The sequence below is a fragment of the Channa argus genome, chromosome 18, assembly GCF_033026475.1.
Source record: "Channa argus isolate prfri chromosome 18, Channa argus male v1.0, whole genome shotgun sequence".
NCBI lineage: Eukaryota > Metazoa > Chordata > Actinopteri > Anabantiformes > Channidae > Channa > Channa argus.
The window spans coordinates 22,338,428-22,359,339 of NC_090214.1; the positions used below are offsets into that span (position 1 = coordinate 22,338,428).

Genomic DNA, 20,912 nt, shown 5'->3' on the forward strand with positions numbered 1-20,912 from the left:
CCATACCATTACCAACTTCCAACACCGGTGCTGTTGACCTACAGGGTGCTGGTGGAAATTGGGCTTCTGTTGGTGGAAGAAGGAGAGGAGGAAGGTGTATTCGTAGGAAGAGAGAGAAGAGGAAACAGGGACTTTGAATGTTCAGACCAAGACAGGGAAGGCTAGAGAGTTGGTTGACATGATTTAGAGAAGGTAGATATACTGTTTGTCTAGGAGTCCAGGTGGAAAGGTAGCAAGGCTAGAAGCTTTAGGAGCAGGGTTTAAGTTCTTTTACCATGGTGTGAAGGGGAAGAGAAATGGAATAGGAGTTATCCTGGAAGAGGAGTTTGTAAGAAATGTTCTGGAGATTAAAAGAGTATCAGATAGCAGGATGAGTCTGGAGCTAGAAATTCAATGTTGTTCAATGTTCAGTTTATTAGTGGTTATGCCCTGCAGGTAGGATGTGAGTAAGAAGAGAAGAAGTTGAGATACTATCCCAATTCCAAAAAAGTTGGGAAGCTGTGAAACTTAAATAAAAATGGAATATAATGATTTGCAATCTCATACAATATTTATTCACAATAGAACATAAACAACATATCAGATTTTGAAACTGAGAAATCTTACAGTTTCATGGAAAATATTAGCTCATTTTGAATTTGATGGCAGAGGTGAGAGAGTGGTTATTGGTGCAGATATATAAGAGCAGAGATAAAAGTACTTAGGTGGACTAAATCTTCTGTCGACATTGTAATCTGAAAGAACTCAGTGACTGAAAAGTTTTGGTAGGGGAAAGTTTAACCAGACAACACAGGACGATGGTGTGTAAAATGACTGGTGGTGAGGAAGATGAAGAGGACTAAGGCAGAGCAGAGGACAAAGTGATGGAAGTTGAAAAAGAAAGAATGTTGTTTAGATTTCAGGGAGGAATTGAGACAGGCTGGACAACTACAGCTAATGTAATCAGGGAGGCAGGTAGGAGGGTACTCTGTGTGTCATCAGGAAAGAGGAAAGTGGACATGGAGAATTCAGTAGTGCACACAGAGAAAGAGGTTAGCTAAAAATAAGAGGGGCAGAGGACTGAAGAGAGTAGACAGAAGTACAGTAGTGTAAGGTTCAGGTAAAGAGCATAATAACGACTTGCATGCTAGGTTGGACAGTAAGAAGGAAAAGTTGGATTTGTACAAGTTTTCAAGGCAGAGAGATAGAGATGAGGAGGATGTGCAACAGCTTAGGGTGATTAAAAACAGGGAAGGAAATGTATTGACAGGTGCCAGGGATGTGATGGGAAGGAGAACTTTGATGAGTTGATGAATGAGGGAAATGAAAGAGAACAAAGAGTAGAAGAGGTGACTGGTGTGGAGCAGAAAGTAGCAAAGATTAGTAAGAGTGAAGTGAGGAGGGTGTTGAAGAGAATGACGAGTGGAAAGGCAGTTGGTCCTGATGACATACCTGTGGAGGTATGGAAGTGTCTAGGGAAGGTGGCAGTAGAGTTTCTGACTAGTTTATTTAACAAGATCTTGGAGAGTGTGAGGATGCTGGAGGAATGGAGGAGAGTGTTAAATAGTCTGCACTTATATAGTGCTTTTCCACCTATTGGGACTCAAAGCACTTTACACTGCTTTTTATTCATCCATTCACACATACACTGATGGGGGAGCTGCTATACAGCTTGCCAGCACTCACCAGGAACAACTAAGATGGGGTTCAGTGTCTTGCACAAGGACACTTTGACATGTGACCAGAGGAGCCAGGGAGTGAACCAAGAACTGCAGGATTGGTGGACAACCGCTCTATCTTCCTGCACCACAGTCATCCCAAGAGAAGTATATTGGTGCCGATTTGCTTTGAAGATGCTGATGGAGAAGTACAGTGAAGGTCATAGGTCAAAATGCGATGGCCTAGTCTTTGTGCTGTTGCTGCCCATGCTCAATGTTTTTTTCCTTCTATCATATAAGTTTTGTGTTTTAGCACAGAAGCAAGTAAAGCAATGACTAAAATGTATTTAGTTTATTAATAGTGTATAAAATGTTATATTGTATAATATATTTAGTAAATATTTAGTAAATATAAGAATCTCCATAAACAAGCTCTATATGTATGTACTAGGCTAAAATTATTTTGGGTTTACTAAATATGCTGGTCAAATGAATTTTTTTAAAATGTAAAATATTATATGACATTCAAAATTAGGTCAAGTGATATCTGGAGTTTTTATATTATTATTATTATTATTATTATATTATAAAATTATAATATAATTTGAATATAATAAAGGACAGCTCTGAGATAGACTGGCAACCTCTCCAGTGTGTACACTGCCTCTTGCTGAATGACAGCTGAGATAGGTTCCAGCGCTCCACGACCCTGCATAAATAAGATAAGAATATGATAAGCTATTAAGATAATGGATAGATGCATGGAAAATCAAGGAGACAGGTTAAATACATTAAACGCCTACACTGAATCCCCAATCAGGTTGCTTTAATATCAACATAGTACATTGGAGATGTGGGCTCTTTTACACAAAGTACCTGGAGCTCAAAAGTAATCAGACAGATATGCAAAACATCCAACAAAATCATTATGCAGTTATTACCTGAAGATGGCCTAAATCTTCTGTGCTGATCCTCTCTAAGACCTTCACTAGTAGCTTTTACTTGCTGTGGGGTCTGTTTTTGGTCCCCCAAAGATAATCCACCTCTTCACAGTGAGAAACTCTTTGGATGCTAAAATATTTTTTTTATTTGGATGTGAGCACATGCTTCTGTCTTCTTTTTATGCATACTATTGTCTTTGTCAGCAGTTAAATCTTCAATGAATTCCACCATTACAGCCCCACTGGCAGATACACACATTCAAGTCAAGACAGAACCACACAATGTTAGAGATGAGGTGGTTGTTTGGCTCATGAGCCCTTTGTGTTTTCCAGTTTTCTCTAATGCCTGGCCTTTCTGTTTTGGAGACTTGCAGAGGACTTCACTTCTTCATATTTTATCTTGAATCTGCCAACTATTAATTTTGGCCAATCATCTTCTACACTTGTGTGATCACAAGGGACAGTTTTTTTTCCAACCAATTGCTGTCAATGTATGTCAAACTGTATGTTGTTTAGCACTGAATGTATAGGGAATAAAATTATCCAAATATCTCGCATAAACTGCAATAATTTCTCAGTGTAACACAGGTGTAATGCTCACATAAGCACACTTCCAAAATAAATAAAACTCAAAAAGTTGCTGTACTACTTTATTAAGCAGATGATATTCTTTTTACCATAACATTCTTACAGTGGATGGATCTACAAACCGCTACTTTTCAAGTACTCCCATACTCATTCTTAGATCTGTAACTTACAGCTAGCATAATCAAGTAAAGTATATACATTGCAGCCTATAGTTTGTATAGTCTGCTAATTTCTGTACATTTCAAGTTCCACTGGCTAACTGCCTGTTGGTCAGCACAATATACAGTAGGGACCAATGGTAAGACATTGGAGTGTTAGTTTTCTCTGTACAAAATATGGAACACAGTTACATGCATCCACAGAGTGACATAATTTTGTGAATGTAAGCATTAGACATCTCTGGCTGGAAGAAAAGTTGTGCAGAGGGACTGACTGTGACATTTGCTTGTTCATAGAGCAGTGGAGGTGGTGTTTATTGAACACATCCTCTGTTTTATGACATTACCCGAGCCTATTCAGATGGTAGCTATTACTGCTTAGAATGTGTAGGATGATAGTCAGCTGTGCTTTTAGCTGAGCTATGTCTGCAGTGAAATACTTTGTTGATCACCATAAGCAACTGTTGCTGATGTCATACCAGACGATGTGGTCAGAAGAATCTCTGTACCAAGCCTTAAAATGGTTCAAAATTAAGTAAATCCATATAAAATAAACAATACATTCCACAAAATATAAATGAAGCAATCATTTGTGAAATAATTTGACATTAAACCTGTGTCTGTCTGTATTACTAAATGCCATTTCATCATTCAATATTTATTTTTTCATTTCACGATAAAAAGGTTTCATATCAAAAACAAGCCTGCACAAGTTACCAACTGTACTTGGCTAATTTATTACTCAGCAGATACAAGTAGACATATGTGTACTGTTACTGCTTTGTGAACCAGTTGCCAACTGGCTAAACTACACACTTAGTGCACTTAGAGCAGTGACATCCATTTTATAACAACTACAGTTTTAATAGGTTTGCCAATTATTTTAAAAATATTTGGTTCATTTTAATCAATGTGCTTTGTAGAATACGTATATGACTACTTGCATCGTTTTCTTCTTTATCTTGGAGGATTTGACTTTGAAAACCACTTAAAAGTCACCTCTGACTCAAAAACAAACCAATAAGTTTTTGACAAAAACCACACATTACTCTAAAATAACATTATCCAGCAGATCACTAATATAGTCAATAATCCCTTTTGAAAAAAAAAATGAATGAAAGAAAAAGTAATAAATAAAATAAAAAACAAATTAAAGCAGAGAACCTTAAAGTGCATTCAGTGTCCCTCAGACCTCAGCTCTTCTTGTGTTCAGTACATTATGTAAGGGAGACTTGGCACATAAGGCACTCACGGAAAGCCCATTAGTCTGAAAGGGTCGCCTCTGCTGGGACGTTTGTTAAACTTGATAATGTTGGTGAAATCTTTTTTAAAGACTCAACAGCATATAGAAAAACTCAAGAACACAACTTTAACATAAAGTCCTTAAGCAAGCTGCTCCTGTAGCCAATACAATTACATTTTCCCTGATGGCTCATATAAATCTAGAGGGAAAACAACTGAAAGTCTAGGAATTAAGGAGGTGTATCCCAAGAAGCTGTCGTTAGCTTTTGAGCTAAATGTTTTGTTAATTGATTTTGCGGTTCTAAATTACATTGAAAGAACTTCCTTTCAGATATGTGATCCAACTACAGAGAAATTGCTAAGTATGTGCTGTTCCTAATGACTATGTCAATAAAGATGTATCAGTAATAACTTCTGCTTACAGCATCAAAGGTAGCTAGCTTCATTTAGCATTTCTTTTGTTGCTGCTGGCCTTCGTTTTATGGTTACTCACTTTAAAGCCACATGAAATGAAACAATTCTACTGGATGAATGTAACTGCCTGAATGTAACAGATCTTTTTAAAGTAACTGACCCAAGAGGAGATTTGGGAAACTAAAGAAAATTTAATGTTGCTGTGATCCTCATCTGTGGCCACAGAGGTTGTTTTGAGCCAAAATTTTATAATCTAGCTTAAAGCTAGTTAGAGTAAAAACACCACCACCAGAGCCATTCTGACTAATGCAAAACTCAACCAACAGGAAGACCATCACTGCTTCCCATATTTATATGGACCATTAAAGTGCACAATGTCTGACAACTACTTTTCCCACTAGCTGCATTGTTAATGACACTACACAATAGTGTTGTACATAAAAAACAAAACAAAAAACAAAAACAATGTAATAATGTGCTATTGTCATATCCCTCCCAAAGGTAAGCTAAGAGTAACAGTAAGGAGCATAGGGGTAAGAGTTGGATAAAATGACAGGACAATGTGAAGTTCACACACATTGCCTGAGAGGAGCATTTGAATGTCCCTAATAAACAATGAAATCTTGAAATTTTTTAGTTTTTGTTTTAATAATTTGTTAGCCTGGACAATTGGTGCACTAAAATTTAAGGGTCTCCAAATTCTTCTACATGCAAAATAATGGATAGGAAGATAAATGAAGGGACTAAACTTCTGAATTCACAGTAATGTAATGTGTAATGTGTCTTAGCAAAGTCCTTCATGATAGACACAGCACCATCAGTGCTTAAAACACACATTTTACTTGTAAAACAGTAAACACCTCAATTAACCAATTTTAAACTTGCAGCTTGCTCAAACAAGTGAAAAGGCACTAAGCATTTCTATATCTCTTAAGTAAGGTTTAAAACAACAGCAAACATTGCCATAATTGATTTATAGCATTCCTCTTTCCACAATATCTTTATCAAGCTCCTTAAAAGTAGAGATGGGTACTAAAATCCATGGGGATAAAACTAGTATCAAGAGTATCAGGAAGCCTTGATGTTGGTTCTGCAATTGATGCTGCAGAAATAAGGAACATAGTTTTCCTTATATTAGTATTGCTACCTAAACAGTTGTCCTGCACATTTTATCTCAACAACGTTTATTCTAATTAAGACGTGTATTTATTTTTACAAAAGATATCTCTTTCTGAGCCTGTGTTCGAGGGGAGTTCTCTTTTTTTTTCTTATATATTTTCTTATAATACTACAATGCAGAACACACAGAATGTGCTTTTAGTGACAATGAAAGAGAGAATTTAAGGTTTAAAAGTAATCAATAGTCAGGTTATTGTTATGAGTGAATTCATAAATTGACTCTGAAAACAGAACTGTGGCTGAGAAGATCAGTTTCAGAGCACCCAGAGCAGGGACAGAGGCAGTAAATTGTGATCTTTTGTGATTCAATGAAACAGTTCTGAAATCATTTTGTTTTTTAAAAATAAAACTGTATTATCAGCACAGTGTACTTACATTTCTTCAACACCTGTTAAAAGGTGGAGTTTTTAATTTCTATATAATGGATTGTTTAAGTAATAGTGCATTGTTTTTTTGTATATTGAGTAAAATCTGCGACATGGTACAGAGCGCTTTGATCTGGGCTCAGATGGCCAGATTGAATTTATAAATGCACCCAAATAAAATTTTGCACCATTTATTTTTTTGCACACAACTATTACTACTTCTCATTGTTTGCTACTCAACCATGATAATTTCAACATAGTACACACAAGAGAATGAAGCTTGTCAGTTATGTTCTTTAAATCTAAAAAAAAAAAAAAGACAGAAGTACCAATAAGTACTTTAAAAAGTACCGGATTAATAAGCAGAATCAGTAAGACCGATAGTGCTGGTAAAATCTTAATACCCATCTCTACTTACTAGTTTCCGTTACTCTTTATTCACATCATCTCACATTTCTCATTTGGCCTCTTGATTTCTTCTGTTTGTCTCACTCCTCACTTAGACTGGACACCAAGGGCAATCTTGAGGTACTCATACACCACGTAGCTGATGCTAACAGATGGAATGACCTTCATGAAGTTGGGTGCCAGGCCTCGGTAAAGTCCCGCTGCCCCCTCGGTCCTAATGATGTGTCTGAAAAGGCCTGTCATGTTCATCTGAGGGCCTTCTTCCAGTGTAGCTGAGGAGGCAGAAGCTTGTAGTAAAAATATATTACATAGTATAAAATATATAAGAGATGCAAACGTTTGCATCTCCTTTGACAAATTTATAAAAATTTTAATAATCATTCATCATTTTTCATTTCCGAAAGGGAACGTTTGTGCTAATTTTGCATTAAATATTATGTTGATTAAATTTTTTTGCCATGGTTGTTGGAGCCTATCCCAGCTGTTATTGAGCAAAAGGCGGGGTAAACCCTGGATAGGTCACCAGTCCATCTCAGGACCAACACAGATAGACTTACAAAGACATACAACCAAGCAATTTAGAGTCACCAATTAACCTAAATGCATTACTTTGGACTGTGAGGGGAAACCCATGCAAGCACAGGCAGAACAAACGTTTCATATAAAGGCCACAGCCAGCCAGAGGTTAGAACCAGGGGGCCTTTTAGGTGTGAGGTGGCAGCGCTTGTAGGCTACCCTATTAAAAAAGAACAAAAGAAGTCAAATTACTCAGTTTCTAATGACTGCCTTAAGCCTAGTCTTACATTTTGCAACATTTTAGTAAAGTTGCAGATGGGGTCTGGTGGCTCAGTGGTAGAGCATTGGGTTGGAATGCAGAAGGCCGCAGGTTTGAATCCCACCCCACCAGGGTGGCACCGCCCTGCCACCAAGGGCTACCTTGGTGCCTGTCCAAGGGACCCCTGAAGGGACAAGCCGAAAGTTGTTGATCTTTTAGTAAAGTTGCAGGTTAAATTGGCAACTATTACTACTGCTCTTGCAGTTTACTACATTGAGCATATTGCATATGTTAATTTATATATAGTACATAGGAGAAAATCAATGTCAATTCTGTTCTTTAAATCTTTTTATATAAATAACAAAAAGTACTAATAACAGTACATGTCCAGTACGTTAAAGTGCATGATTTATAAGCAGTCTGCATTTTTCTTACAAAACTCTGGCTATGATGAAATCTCATGAATGCAGAGGTTCATATTAACAAGTTTCTGGGAATTCTGAATTTGATTTGGAATTCTCCTTAAAGAAGTCTCACAGAAAAAAGTAAAATATTTTAGATAAGATGCATGATAATAAACAGACTGACTAATGGGTAAAAAATACATAGTGGTGTTTCTGAAGCTCAATCATCTCTTCACATCCTCATGTAGCAGCAGCGGTACAGTACAAGTACTGCAGTAACTGACCTTGGGCCTGCATTCGAGTCCGTACAAGGGCGAGTGGGTAGCTGGCAAGCTGGCCACATGTGCTGGAAGTGGTGCCACAAGCCAGGAGCACAAACACTCCTGGGTCAGCACTGTCTGTGGCAAAGCGTTGTAGCCATGAATTCTTCAGAGTCTGACAGAGTAGAGCCAAAAGTCAGACTGAGTCCCAAAAATAATTAAAAGACAGGTTGGACCTGGGCAACACATACCTCATAGACAGCAAGGTCGATACCAGCGTAGGGAATGATGCCAAGCATGTTGGGGATGTAGCCCTTGTAAAATGCAGCAACACCCTCTTTCTGGAAGATCTGTTTAGCACAATCCAAGATGCCTGAGTATTGACCTGTCTTCCTCAGTGCCAACCTTGTTTTTAGGACCTGAGACAGTGACATAGTGTAAGGCCTTCTGACAGATCACAGATCACTTCTAGTCAAAGAGTTGAACAAACACAGATTGTCTATATGCTTTAAATTATTTTACATACTAAAAAAAGTTGTGTTTTGTGAATCTCATTTATGGAATGACTGAATGAGACGTCACAGTAAAGTTTCACATGATGGGTTCAAGGCTAAATATTAAAATGAGCAGTTTATCACAAGACATAATAATCTACTTGGATATTAAGGCATTTAAACACAGTGAGTAACTAACTAGTAATATGACTACTTAGTGATTTTTGTAAGCAAGCTCAAGGTTTCATTCCGTTTGTGTTTATGTCTCCCACCTCCATGGGGTAGATGCTGCTCTGAGCGATTGCTCCAGCCAGAGAGCCAGCCACCAGTCTCTCTGTGATACCCAGTGTCTCCTGGTTACTTCCAATTAATCGTTTAATCTAGCAGACAGGATATACTTTTTGTTAAGCAGCAACACAAACGCTTATTTATATAGCAATATAGGTGCATACCTGTTCATAGGCCATGAACTTAATAGCAGACTCAGGGGCAATTTTGATGACATTGATGCCATTGCCTCGCCACAGTGATCTTAAGCCACCTTCTCTGATCATCTGGCCAAAGCCACCAGCAATATGCATGCTGTTGTTTTTAGAGGCATGAACCTGGGCGGCACAAACAGTTAGCTTAAATTAGTAGTTCACCTCCCCTATTACTGTCAAACAAGTCAGCTGATCCAGATTCCCCTCCACATTAATAAACTGTAGGTGTTTTACCTGCATCATTACTTTCAGTCTGTCCAGCGGTGCGGTGCAGGTTCGAGACACTGCCCCAGCGCCCCCCCCAGCCACTAGGTGACGCCACCACATTCCACTTTTCTTCTCTTCTGCTGTAAACTCATCAGGGACAATCATACTCTCCCCAACATCCAAGATCTGGGGGGGGGAAAACAAGAGACTTTGAGCCTGTGTTTGATTTGTTACTATAAAACTTCCACGGAGATAGTTTTATAGATACACATACATTTTTACTAATTTCTTGATGTTTTCAGAACCTTTAAATGCTTTGCAAAGTACATTAAGTGTATCTCTTAATGCCATACTAAATTAAAAAAAGAACTTGAGTGCGTTTTGATTAAATGATTGTGATTGTTTATTGTTAATGGCAGATCTACCTCTCAGTACTGCACATTTGCCCTCACATGTCCACCCTACTCTAGGCAATATCTTGGTTACTTACTCAGTTATAAGTATGTATGCTTATCATGAAAATCAGAAAATGCTGCGTGTCATAATGTGAAAAATGATTGCCGAAACCAGAAGAGTATCATTACGAGGTTTGTCATAACAAGATATGTTTTAGGTTAAAACTGAATTAAATAGTGTTTTTTTTTCCAGGGTGGCAGCAATAAAACCACCATTGGCATTAAAAAACTTATTAAAATTGGTACAATTTAAAGTTTAAAAGTAATTTAATGACTTGTATACCTTTACTGCTGGTCATAGAAGAAAAATCTGACTTAGTGTTGTAGTGGATGAAACAGGAAGAATGTGTACCGTGGAGTGTTTCCAGTGGAGGATGATCTCAGGAATGTTGTCTGCTGGATGAAGGAGGTGGTAATCCCGCCACTCATTCCAGTCAATTGTCATGGTACCATTTTTATCCATGCTATGAATGAGAAAACAACACAACTGATACAGACTGTTATAAATGTGACAGTTTTACTCAGTAGATAGATCAAGTTCTCTGCTTACATATACTATCACTTTTTTATAATTTTGTCTCATGGGATCATATCATGAGTGTACTGTGTTTCAGCTGCATGCTTTACTCAAGCACACGGCTACAATTCAATCATCATATAATATCACATCATGCTTTGTTTTGCCAATTCGACATTTGCTGCAGAAAGAAAAAGCCAACTGGATTAGAGTATGCAGTGATGATGGAGCACTGGCTAAGAGGCTGATTACAGATACTACTACTTACTAAAAGATAGGGGCCCAGATTTGACCCCTCCTTACTCTGAGATCAGCCAGAAGAAAGAACACAAGACACAGACAGACAGGTGGTTAGAGAAACCAGACAAGTATCAAACTGAGCCATAACAACTGGGGGGGGATGAGCAGAAGGGGTGGTTTTTGACCCAAAACTATGACAACAATTTAAATGACAATATGACAGTAACAACTTTCAGCAAAATCTTTAATGCCACAAACCATATAGCAACAGTCTATAGAACCAATCAAAAATAAACATTCATCAAAAACAATAAACCTGGGTGTCAAATACTAGGTGACTAATGTCATGTTTTAATATCTTGTGCCACAAGATATTAAAACATGACATTATAAAATACTGTGTTGTTCTCATGAACCCACTATAATATAATTTCTTGTCTTTTGAGCTAGGTGTGTCATCACTCCCCCATGAAATACTAAACAAAAAAAACCCAATACACACACGCCTCAGTCTTAGTAACCGATCCTATCTGATGGGGAGAATAAGCGAGCATAACATACAGCGAAAGGTCCCCTAGTAGCACTCAAACCCAAGATGCTGCGATTACAGCAGTGCTGATTTATTATTAACTACACTGGCAACTGGCAGTTCATGTCTTGCCCAAGGTCACATGATAAAATGAATAAATGAGTGTTTCATTAACAGATGTACTGTTCGTTTAGTACAAAAATTATCTACCTAACTAACAGAAATGACAAAAAACTGCTGCCTGTAGTTTGTTTGCAGGGTATGTTTTAACCCATCCAGTAGGTCTTCTGAATTACTTCACAGTCATATGAATGTGACAGGTTATGAATTGAAAAAAATGTGAGACATCACAACACAGGGGCATCATAAAAACAGGGACTGAACACATTAGTGAAACCATTAAGTGCATTAGAGACAACTGATCACAGCATGATGCTCACCTTTTGAGAACCTTCTCTGCCTGTTCCTCTGAGATGTTTACTCCCAGGTCACGCAAAGACTGCACGATTTCTTGTGAGTCGATCCGGCCTACACCACAGAAATCCATTATTAATTTTGTTACTTTACACATGAACATTATCAGTTAAAATGGTAAATGGTCTGCACTTATATACATAGCGCTTTTCTACCTATTGGCACTCAAAGCGGTTTACACTGTTCTTATTTACCCATTCAAACTCACAATCACACGAACACTCATACACCGATGGGGGAGCTGCTGCTGCAGCTGGCCAACATTCACCAGGAGCAACTAAGTTGGGGTTAAGTGTCTTGCTCAAGGAGACTTCGACATGTGACCGGAGGAGCCGGGGATTGAACCAACAACTGTGAGATTGGTGGACAAACCGCTCTACCTTCCTGCACCACAGTTGCCCACTTATCATAGTCGTTTACTTAAAACATTAGTTGTAGAATGTATCTTATGCCTCTGACAATTTTTTGCAAAGTACCAATTTAAACTATAAGCATGCCTGTAGGCAATTACTAGGCAGTGAGAATGGTAAATGTTCTGCACCTTCCTGCGCCACAGTCGCCCTAATCTAATGCAAAGTTCCTTACCATCATTCTTCTTGTCCAAACTCTTGAAGACCAGTCGTAGTTTCTTCTCATGGTCTCTGAGATAATGAACAAACTCCTTAAAGTCCAGCTGTCCATCTAGGTCTTTGTCTCCCGCTTTCACTATTTTCTGTAAGAAAGAAAGAGAGAAGAAACATTTAGGGGATTTGCTGCTTACTGCAAAACACAAACTTTATGCAACTTTGTAGGTTTTTTTTGTATCCAAATGATTTCAAGTTTCAAGTCACAACTGTATATAAGGTCAAAATTATCTGCAAAGGATTAAACTTGAGCCAATTCACCACAGTTATTAAGGACAGAGTAATGTGACAACACCAGCAGCTTCCACCGTCGCTAACCATCTGTGTACTGTTGACTCATCACACAGTTGCAACCACTTTACAACAATCACAAATATCTGGTTATTATTAACCTGTTGGCCAAACAAACTGGAACGATTTCAGTGTTAGCTGGAACATGACACCTATATACACACATGAAATAGTTAGCTTGGGGAAGAACAGCTGGGTGTCCAGGGAAGAGAGGAATGGAATCTACATGTTTGTCAGTACCTAATACTTTGCTAATGAGAAGGAAAAACTGACTGAGCATCATCCATGTGTACCAATGGACTAAAAGCATGGAGGTGCATTAAGAAAATGAACCACCCCAAGAAATAAATCAAAATGTTGGATGCGCTTCCATTTACATCTGTTTTTAAAGTGACCAAACTAAACATGTGTTTTTCCTCCACTGGTGTTTCTCTTGCATTATTCAGTGCATAGAATGATGTATGATCAGAGTTAGGAGGCTTTTTTAAATCAATCTTTCACAAGATCCATTTTAGTAATGTTTCTATGAGCAAGATTTGTTTAATCACAATCAGTTAGGAAGGAAATATTCCAGAGAGACAGCTTACAAAAAAAATTTACTTACAAAAAAAAGAAAGAAAAAAAAAAAAACACTAAAAAGTGCAACAAATTTACTTCTCAAAGTGCTAACTCCTGATAGATGATAGAAGTTTAACATGGAAGCATGTACTGCACCTACACTTATAAAACTGTGTATAAAATATTTTAAATTACAACAGTTTGACTAACATTCTCATACAGCAATTCTGTCGAGGTTATCATTTCTCAGTTTTTGAGTTGAAACTATCCAAAAGGTTGATAGTGGTGTCATCCTGGAGTGCATTAAATTAAGAGGTGGTTCAACCGTTTTGGCCCCCCTCATTCTTTTGAATAGGATTCCCAAAATACTACAAGCACCTCTTAATAAAATGGACTCCAGTATGACTCTACTCCCCCTTTGATCTCAATATTAAACATTAGAATTATTACCTTTCTGACAGTTTTAGCATAAAAACTGAGAAAGTATCCCCTTGTGAAATTACAATTACAAGCATCAGTATATTCCTGGAAAAGAGCTTAGGCTAAGTGACCCAGGACTAGGTAAATAAAGATTAAAAAATACGATTTAACAGAATATTTAAAACAACAGAAGAAAATGGCTCGGATATATTTGTTAAAAAGAAATATATTGATTTTCAAACTGTTTCCTGTAATCAGCATCACATCTTCAACCAGCTACAAAGCCTACTAAGAGCCACTGTACGGTGTGAATCTCTCTATCACACATAATAGAAATTAACCCAAAATAAACTTCATAAGTACTTCAATCCCACAACTTAACACGGGTCGGGGAGTAGTGCAAACAATCCAGCAGCAAATGAATGTGGATTCATCTGGTTTGATCACTTGTTGAGATTTTAGCTGTAAATATTTATCATGCTTAAAATAAGAATTCATTAAAAGGTTAAGAAGAACGACTTGGCTGCATAAAAAAAGTCTAAAAAAAGACCTGCAGTTTTTACAGACCTGGATGATAAGATGTAAGTGGAACAATAGAATACAGCCACAAACTTTATCCTACCTGTTCAAAATCTCTACGTGTCGGCACCATAATTAATACTGCAGTCTTCTTTGGCGTACTGCTGATTTCTTTACTGACAGAGGACTGTGCAGTCTTGACACCTGTTTGTTGCTCCCTGCAGTTCCGAGTAGCCCCGGTTTCATTCTCCTCGGATAAATTCGAATTCAATTCAAAAGGCTTACACTGTGTGCAGGATGTCCAAAGGGGGTTACCTGTATCTAGTTGACTGCTCTCTACGCTACTAAAACACAATGGCACATAGCTGTGTGTTGGCTGAAGACAAAAAGTTAAAAAAAATCTGAGGAAGAAAAAAAATGGTTAGCTTTAGACTGCAGAAAGGGTTTCTTCACTTATCCACTTTTTTCTGCCTTAAAGCTCCAGCTAAGTGTCTCTTCTTCTGAACATTTTCACATCTTTGTGACAGATGTCTAGGCTCAGCACCGCAGGCACCCAATGCAGCAGGATAAAAGCTAAATACTTCTAGCTGACTCTTGTCATTTAACCTCTGAGGCAATAGTTATCCATATTTTAATAGAAATTCGTAGAATTTCAAAACTAAGTACCTAAACCTAGACTAATAATGGCAACAACAGAAGGCAGATAGAATTTGCTATTAGCCATCTCAGGTATCGACAGCCAAAGAAATTGCAGCAAAGGGGACCTCCAGAAAGTTGCATCCTCATTGCAGCCAAGCCCAACCAATCACTGCAGCCTATACTGGCAGGTCAGACTGTCGAGCCATGGAAAGAGAGTTTCAGCCAATGGAGAACTTGATAGGAGGATGAACATTAATTGTCTATAAGAGTAGAAGGAGGGGGAGGGGGATGCGCAGAGTTTCTACTCTAACACCTTAGCTGAAAATATGCTGAGTTAAGCCTCTCTCCTCCTTCCTCACTATTCTCCTGCACTCCCGCTGAATCATTCTGACCACACTGTTAGCATCCACAACAGACTGTCCACCCAATGACTGAACCCTATTGGTGTTTTCAACCTCCTGGGAAAATTAGAGCATGTACCAAAGTCCTCACATCCTGCTGCTTTGTGCAGCCTCCTTTTACTGACTGAACTGCTTGCAAAGGGTATGGATTCCAGTGCAATAAATTTTGACAGAAACAGCTCCCACATATGCAGCATTTCCACCAAACAATCTGAAAATGTATCACTATTCAAAAATAATTAATTCCTATTGTCAACAAATCCTAACGTGACATACACACAATGGCCACTTTAATAGATACGCCTGTAGAATTTAATGTAATCTAGTACAGCCGCTCGGTCATGAAGTCTACGTTATAATTGACAATTTTTGTAAGTTGAAACTGTAAGAAAGAAAATATTCTACTATGTCTGCTGTAACGCTATAGTATTATTATATTAATTATTATTAAATTGTACAGGTGTACCTAATGAAGTGACCAGTGAGTAAACACACAAGAAAAATTTTTTGGTACCTTTCGGTTAAAGAAAAGCCCAAAATGGTCACTGAAATAACTTAAAACTGAAAAAAGTAATAATAAATACAATTTTAATTTTTAATTTTGAATTGTGGTTCAACAGAAGCATTTTTAAAAACAAACTAATAAAATTGGCCTGGACATTACAAAAGATGTGGAAGGCTGAAAACACAAATGGTACCCATGGTAATAGGAATATAGGGAGCTGTGATGCCCAAACTGGAAGAGTGGCTCCAGGAGATTCCAGGAACACCACTTAAGATCTCTGTCCAAAATTGTGCAGTCCTAGGAACAGCTAAGACATTCCACAGGACCCTGAAACTCCCAGGCCTCTGGTAGAGGACCCTGAGCTTGAATGAAAGAATTAAGACCGTCCCAAAGTAAGAGCGATATTGTGATAAATTTTTTACATAGGCTAACATTTAAATTGATTTTTTCCTTGTAAAACTATTTTTAAAAGGTATTTCATAACTTCAGACCCGGCAATATAAATGAGAAATGCTAAATACCCATTTAACAAATTTAAGGAAAGACATGTTTTAATAATGCTCTATAATAATTACAGCAACTATGGGGCATTTGTGAACAATTACAACACTCTCAACAACCTAAACATTGATGATTTCTTCAAATGTTCAAACTTTTGTCCATCTCTAAGAGTTGCCATTTAAAAGCACATGTAGAGAAACCACTGTCAGTGCTGGGACAGCCTAATTCTGTAATAACACAAACACATTAATGAGCTAAGGTTAAAAACCTCTGACTATTCAAATATGAAACAACTGTCTCTTCAGACTGTCCTTCACATACATATTCTAATATCTAAACAAAAAATTTGCATCTTGGGTTGCATCATTTTCTTGAGCATAAAACTGTGCGCTGAGATCACTGAATCACTATTTACCAAGTTCTTACACATTAACTCCTGAATGTTTTCATGACAACTGTTAGTTGAGTTAGTTGAAAGTTCACACAGCAGTCTGTGCAGTTACAGTGTGTCTCATTTACTGGGTTGTTTTAATATTAATTTACATACATTTCCTTTCGTGTTATTTGTCCAGCAGCCCATTTGCTGATTATTTTCAAGCTTATATAAAACTAAGTTTTTGTATGTATTATACTGTCTGGCCAATTTAAACTAAACTCAGTAAAAAGTAACGAAGTGTTAACAAGTAACCCTATTAGGATAATGTTACCTGAGTAAGTTTATTAACTAATAGAAATTAAAAAAAAAAATTTAAAAAAAAAGGATCAACTTAGCGAATTTATATTATCAAATAACTTCTTAAAAAGTAACTTGGGAAAATAATTACCAGTTGTACATCAAGCAGCATAATAATATCTGATGAAAAAGACAGGAACCCCCTTCGGGAAATGTTTACTTAATTTTTACATTTAATTTCAAATTTGGATCATGTCCCATTCACTAACATGCAGTAGGCAGAATTTAAAACTTGTTCTTCTACTAACGTAAATTCCACCAGCTTCACTTTTGAAGAGGTGTCACGTCCTCCATCCCAATATGCAAAATATTTTAGAATCTATCAATTTTATTTCAGTTCAGTTTGATTCAATTTGATGAAATACCAGTAATGAAATAACCACATCTAAAATTCTAGGAATTTCATTCCTTTTTCAAGTTTTTGTATGTATTATACCGTCTGGCCAATTTAAACTAAACTCAGTAAAAAGTAACGAAGTTTTAACAAGTAACCCTATTAGGATAATGTTACCTGAGTAAGTTTATTAACTAATAGAAATTTAAAAAAATAAAAAGGATCAACTTAGCGAAAACACTGTAAAGACTATGCAGAGCATCTGTAAGGACAGCTGACAAAAGCAGCAAGTCTGTTTACTACATTTGTAACTAATGAAGTAAAAAGTAATTTAATTAATTCTTATGTGAGCTCTCATTACTCGGCTCTGCTCACTCTGCTGTGTTGTTGAAGCTGCTTTGATTGACAAGCTACAAGCTACAAGCTACAAGCCATCAATCAAAGCTGTCAATTACACAAAAACAATCCCGTTTTGTATTATCAAACAACTTCTTAAAAAGTAACTTGGGAAAATAATTACCAGTTGTACATCAAGCAGCATAATAATATCTGATGAAAAAGACAGGAACCCCCTTCGGGAAATGTTAACTTAATTTTTACATTTAATTTCAAATTTGGCTCATGTCCCATTCACTAACATGCGGTAGGCAGAATTTAAAACTTGTTCTTCTACTAACGTAAATTCCACCAGCTTCACTTTTGAAGAGCTTCAAGTCCTCTATCCCAATATGCAAAGTATTTCAGAATCTATTAATTTTATTTCAGTTCAGTTTGATTCAATTTGATGAAATACCAGTAATGAAATTATCACATCTAAAATTCTAGGAATTTCACTCCTTTTTCATCAAGTGAGCAACACTGTTGTTTTCTTCTAGAACGGAATTAGTTCATATAACAGACTAAAATGATTTTCTAGTTAAAATCCTGGGGAAAAGGGATTTATTAAAGCTTATACGTAGTTATAGTTATGCTGCTATAGGCTTAGACTGCTGGTGGACCCACCCCCCAATGCACTGAGCTCCTTTCTTCCTCTAGTCCCGCTCTCCTGTCACCCCACACTTGTCACTACTGTATGACATTAATTATGTGTGCTTTCTCCCATAGTTGTCTTTCTCCTTTTCTGTCTCCCTCTCTCTGTCCCTCTCTGCAGGTGTCCCCGGTCTTTGAAGCTGTGTGTTTTCCAGTGTGCAGCTACTGGTCCTACCAACCTGCCTGATATTTTGTTGTTGCTTTTGTTGCTCTCTCTTTTCTCTCTTCACTTTCCACTCACCCCAAACGGTCAAGGCAGATGGCCACCCACCCCGAGCCTGGTTCAGCTGGAGGTTTCTTCCCTTATAGAGAGTTTTTCCTCTCCACTGTTGCCTAGGGCTTGCTCAAGGGGGAACTGTTGGGTTCTCTCTATACATCTGTATAGTCTTGACTTTATTCTGTAAAGTGCCTTGATATGACTTTGTTGTGAATTGGCGCTATATAAATAAAGTTTAATTGAATATTATTGAAGCAATACACAGAGTATAATTACTATCTTTCCGACAGTTTCATAATCAAAGCAGAGAAATTATAACATTAGTTAACTTGTTTTATCGTAAGCCAAAGGACATTTTGAGATCTTGTGGAGAACTTTTAAAAAGTCAACGCTCTTCTGATTGTTACAGTAAACTTTATTATACTGTACTTGTTTTAACAGCAATTGCATTTCAGTAAGTTGTGAAGCGTGCTCTCACTTATTTAAAACATAGCTATGACAGACATCTAATTTACATATAATAAGCTATAGCTTCATCTTATTTTTAAGGGTTACATAGACACTAATGCGTAGCGAATTTTAAATGCTTTTGAGCCTTTGGACCTTCATCTAGTATGACATTTCAGGAAATTAGTTTACACTCTCAATTAAAACACATAGAAATGACCTGAAATGCGAACACTTACCATGAGCTCATGTTCAGTGCGATGTACCCCTAATTTCTTTAGCCCGATTGTCAGGTCGTTTACACAAATGCCTCCATCACCGTTTACATCCAGGACCTGGAACAGCACCTTTAGTCTGTGCTCCTGTTCGGACCCTCCACATATATCAAATGCGTGCGCTGACATCCCGGGGTCTGAGTGCCAGTCGGCGGCCACAGTTTGACGGTTTAATAGTTTAGACGGGGAATCTGACGAGGGGTCTTCAGCATGTCCATCTCCGCTACCCAGGTCGAGCCCTGGTTGGGTTTCGGCCGACCGGCACTGGCAGAATACATCACTAAGCAAAGGGGGCATCAAGGAGCCTTGCTGGTGCATCATAAGTGCCGAGCACTGTCCAACTCCCGAATAGCGTTAGCTCGACACTCTACTAGCTAAAGTTATGGTGAGAGCAAAACCACTGAGGAGCTCAGTCTGGCGCCCAGGCCAGAAACACACCTCGAGCCCCAATTACCACGTCACGTGTCCCTCCATTTCAGCCCGAAGCGGCCAGCTGCCGGTTAGCTTGGAAACTCAACTTTCACTATGAAACATCAAATTTAGTTGAAATGAATAGAATAAACTTTCACTTTTAACACCACATCATTTTTAGCTGGGCTAGACGTTTTTCACATAATCCAACTTAATGACTGATGGGTAAGCCGGCGAAACGAGACTGTGTGATGGATCTAATGTTAGGAAAATTCTGAGTTGCCAGCGTCTGTGAAAATACCTTCACATATTTTACACTTATATCGCGTATAACTAAAAAAAAGGTTCCCTTTAAAGATCGCTGTGGAAAAAAAATACTATTTCCGATATTTAATTCACGTTAACTTGCCGACCGTCGAAAAGAAAACGATATATGGCTTCATGAACGGAAAGGGGTGCGCTAAAAGCCTTTTACTATACCGCGAGATTACAGAGTGGCCGCAAGTTTAAATGGTGCGTTCCATAAACCTCGGAAGTTTGAATTCGCTCCTTAAATGACGTCAAATTTAAAGAGTAGCCATGGCTCATACAGTAGGTTCGGTCTGCAAGACCAGGCTAGAAGCAAAAGACGTATTGCTGCCCTCTTCAGTTTGGATGTTGTTACTGATATAACCCTCAGTAGCCCAATCTTTGTCTCATTAACTTCAACTGTAATATTGTTGTAATAAATATTAAAACCTGTTCTTCTCACCCTTATCGCATGCTTCTGGCCACCTTAGTGATATCCTTAGCCGCATGGGCCCATGGCATTGCCAAGGAAGCTCTGTTAAATGCTAATTTGCTAATGCTCAATTAATAACCCAAATGCTGTTTTATAATGATCGTGATATAATGACAAGTGAGGGAGACTCCTGTGAAGGAGTAATAAGCTTCTGTGGCTGATATGGGATAGACTGTTAAGACAACAACTGCAGCCCAGGTTTATTAAAAGCGTAATTTCAGTCTCATCAGACCATACAGCCTTCTTCCACTTAACTTCAGTCTCCCACATGCCTTCTGAAAACTCTAATGGTCACTCTATTAGAGTTGTTATATATACAGTATATATGAAACGAATGTGGGGTAAGGCAGTAACCAGTTGGTAAGGCAGTTTTTGTGTGTGTGTGTGTGTGTGTGTGTTAATAGTGTTGTTTTTAATAAAAATAGTTTTCAACAATTGTACCTTTAGATACACGTATTT

General features: G+C 37.8%; 1 protein-coding gene across 8 annotated transcripts; it reads right to left on the minus strand.

Annotated features, from left to right (window-relative positions):
- Positions 1–3,214: 3,214 nt before the first annotated feature.
- On the minus strand, positions 3,215–20,165 carry slc25a25b (solute carrier family 25 member 25b). 8 transcript variants are annotated; one of them, XM_067484667.1, is made up of 12 exons: positions 19,226–20,163; positions 12,355–12,481; positions 11,736–11,823; positions 10,795–10,830; positions 10,362–10,473; positions 9,582–9,740; positions 9,318–9,470; positions 9,138–9,245; positions 8,623–8,790; positions 8,396–8,546; positions 7,736–7,891; positions 7,093–7,204 (listed from the first exon to the last, which is right to left on the minus strand). In XM_067484667.1, exons 1-11 carry the CDS (start codon positions 19,580–19,582, stop codon positions 7,779–7,781), a joined length of 1,572 nt encoding a protein of 523 aa, XP_067340768.1. In that variant the 5' UTR covers positions 19,583–20,163; the 3' UTR covers positions 7,093–7,204; positions 7,736–7,778. The 8 variants fall into 8 exon arrangements, with proteins under 8 accessions (XP_067340764.1, XP_067340765.1, XP_067340771.1 ...); XM_067484663.1 differs by lacking the exon at positions 7,736–7,891 and having other exon boundaries at positions 3,215–7,219; XM_067484664.1 differs by lacking the exon at positions 7,736–7,891 and having other exon boundaries at positions 3,215–7,204; positions 19,226–20,158.
- Between the last annotated feature and the right edge of the window lie 747 nt (positions 20,166–20,912).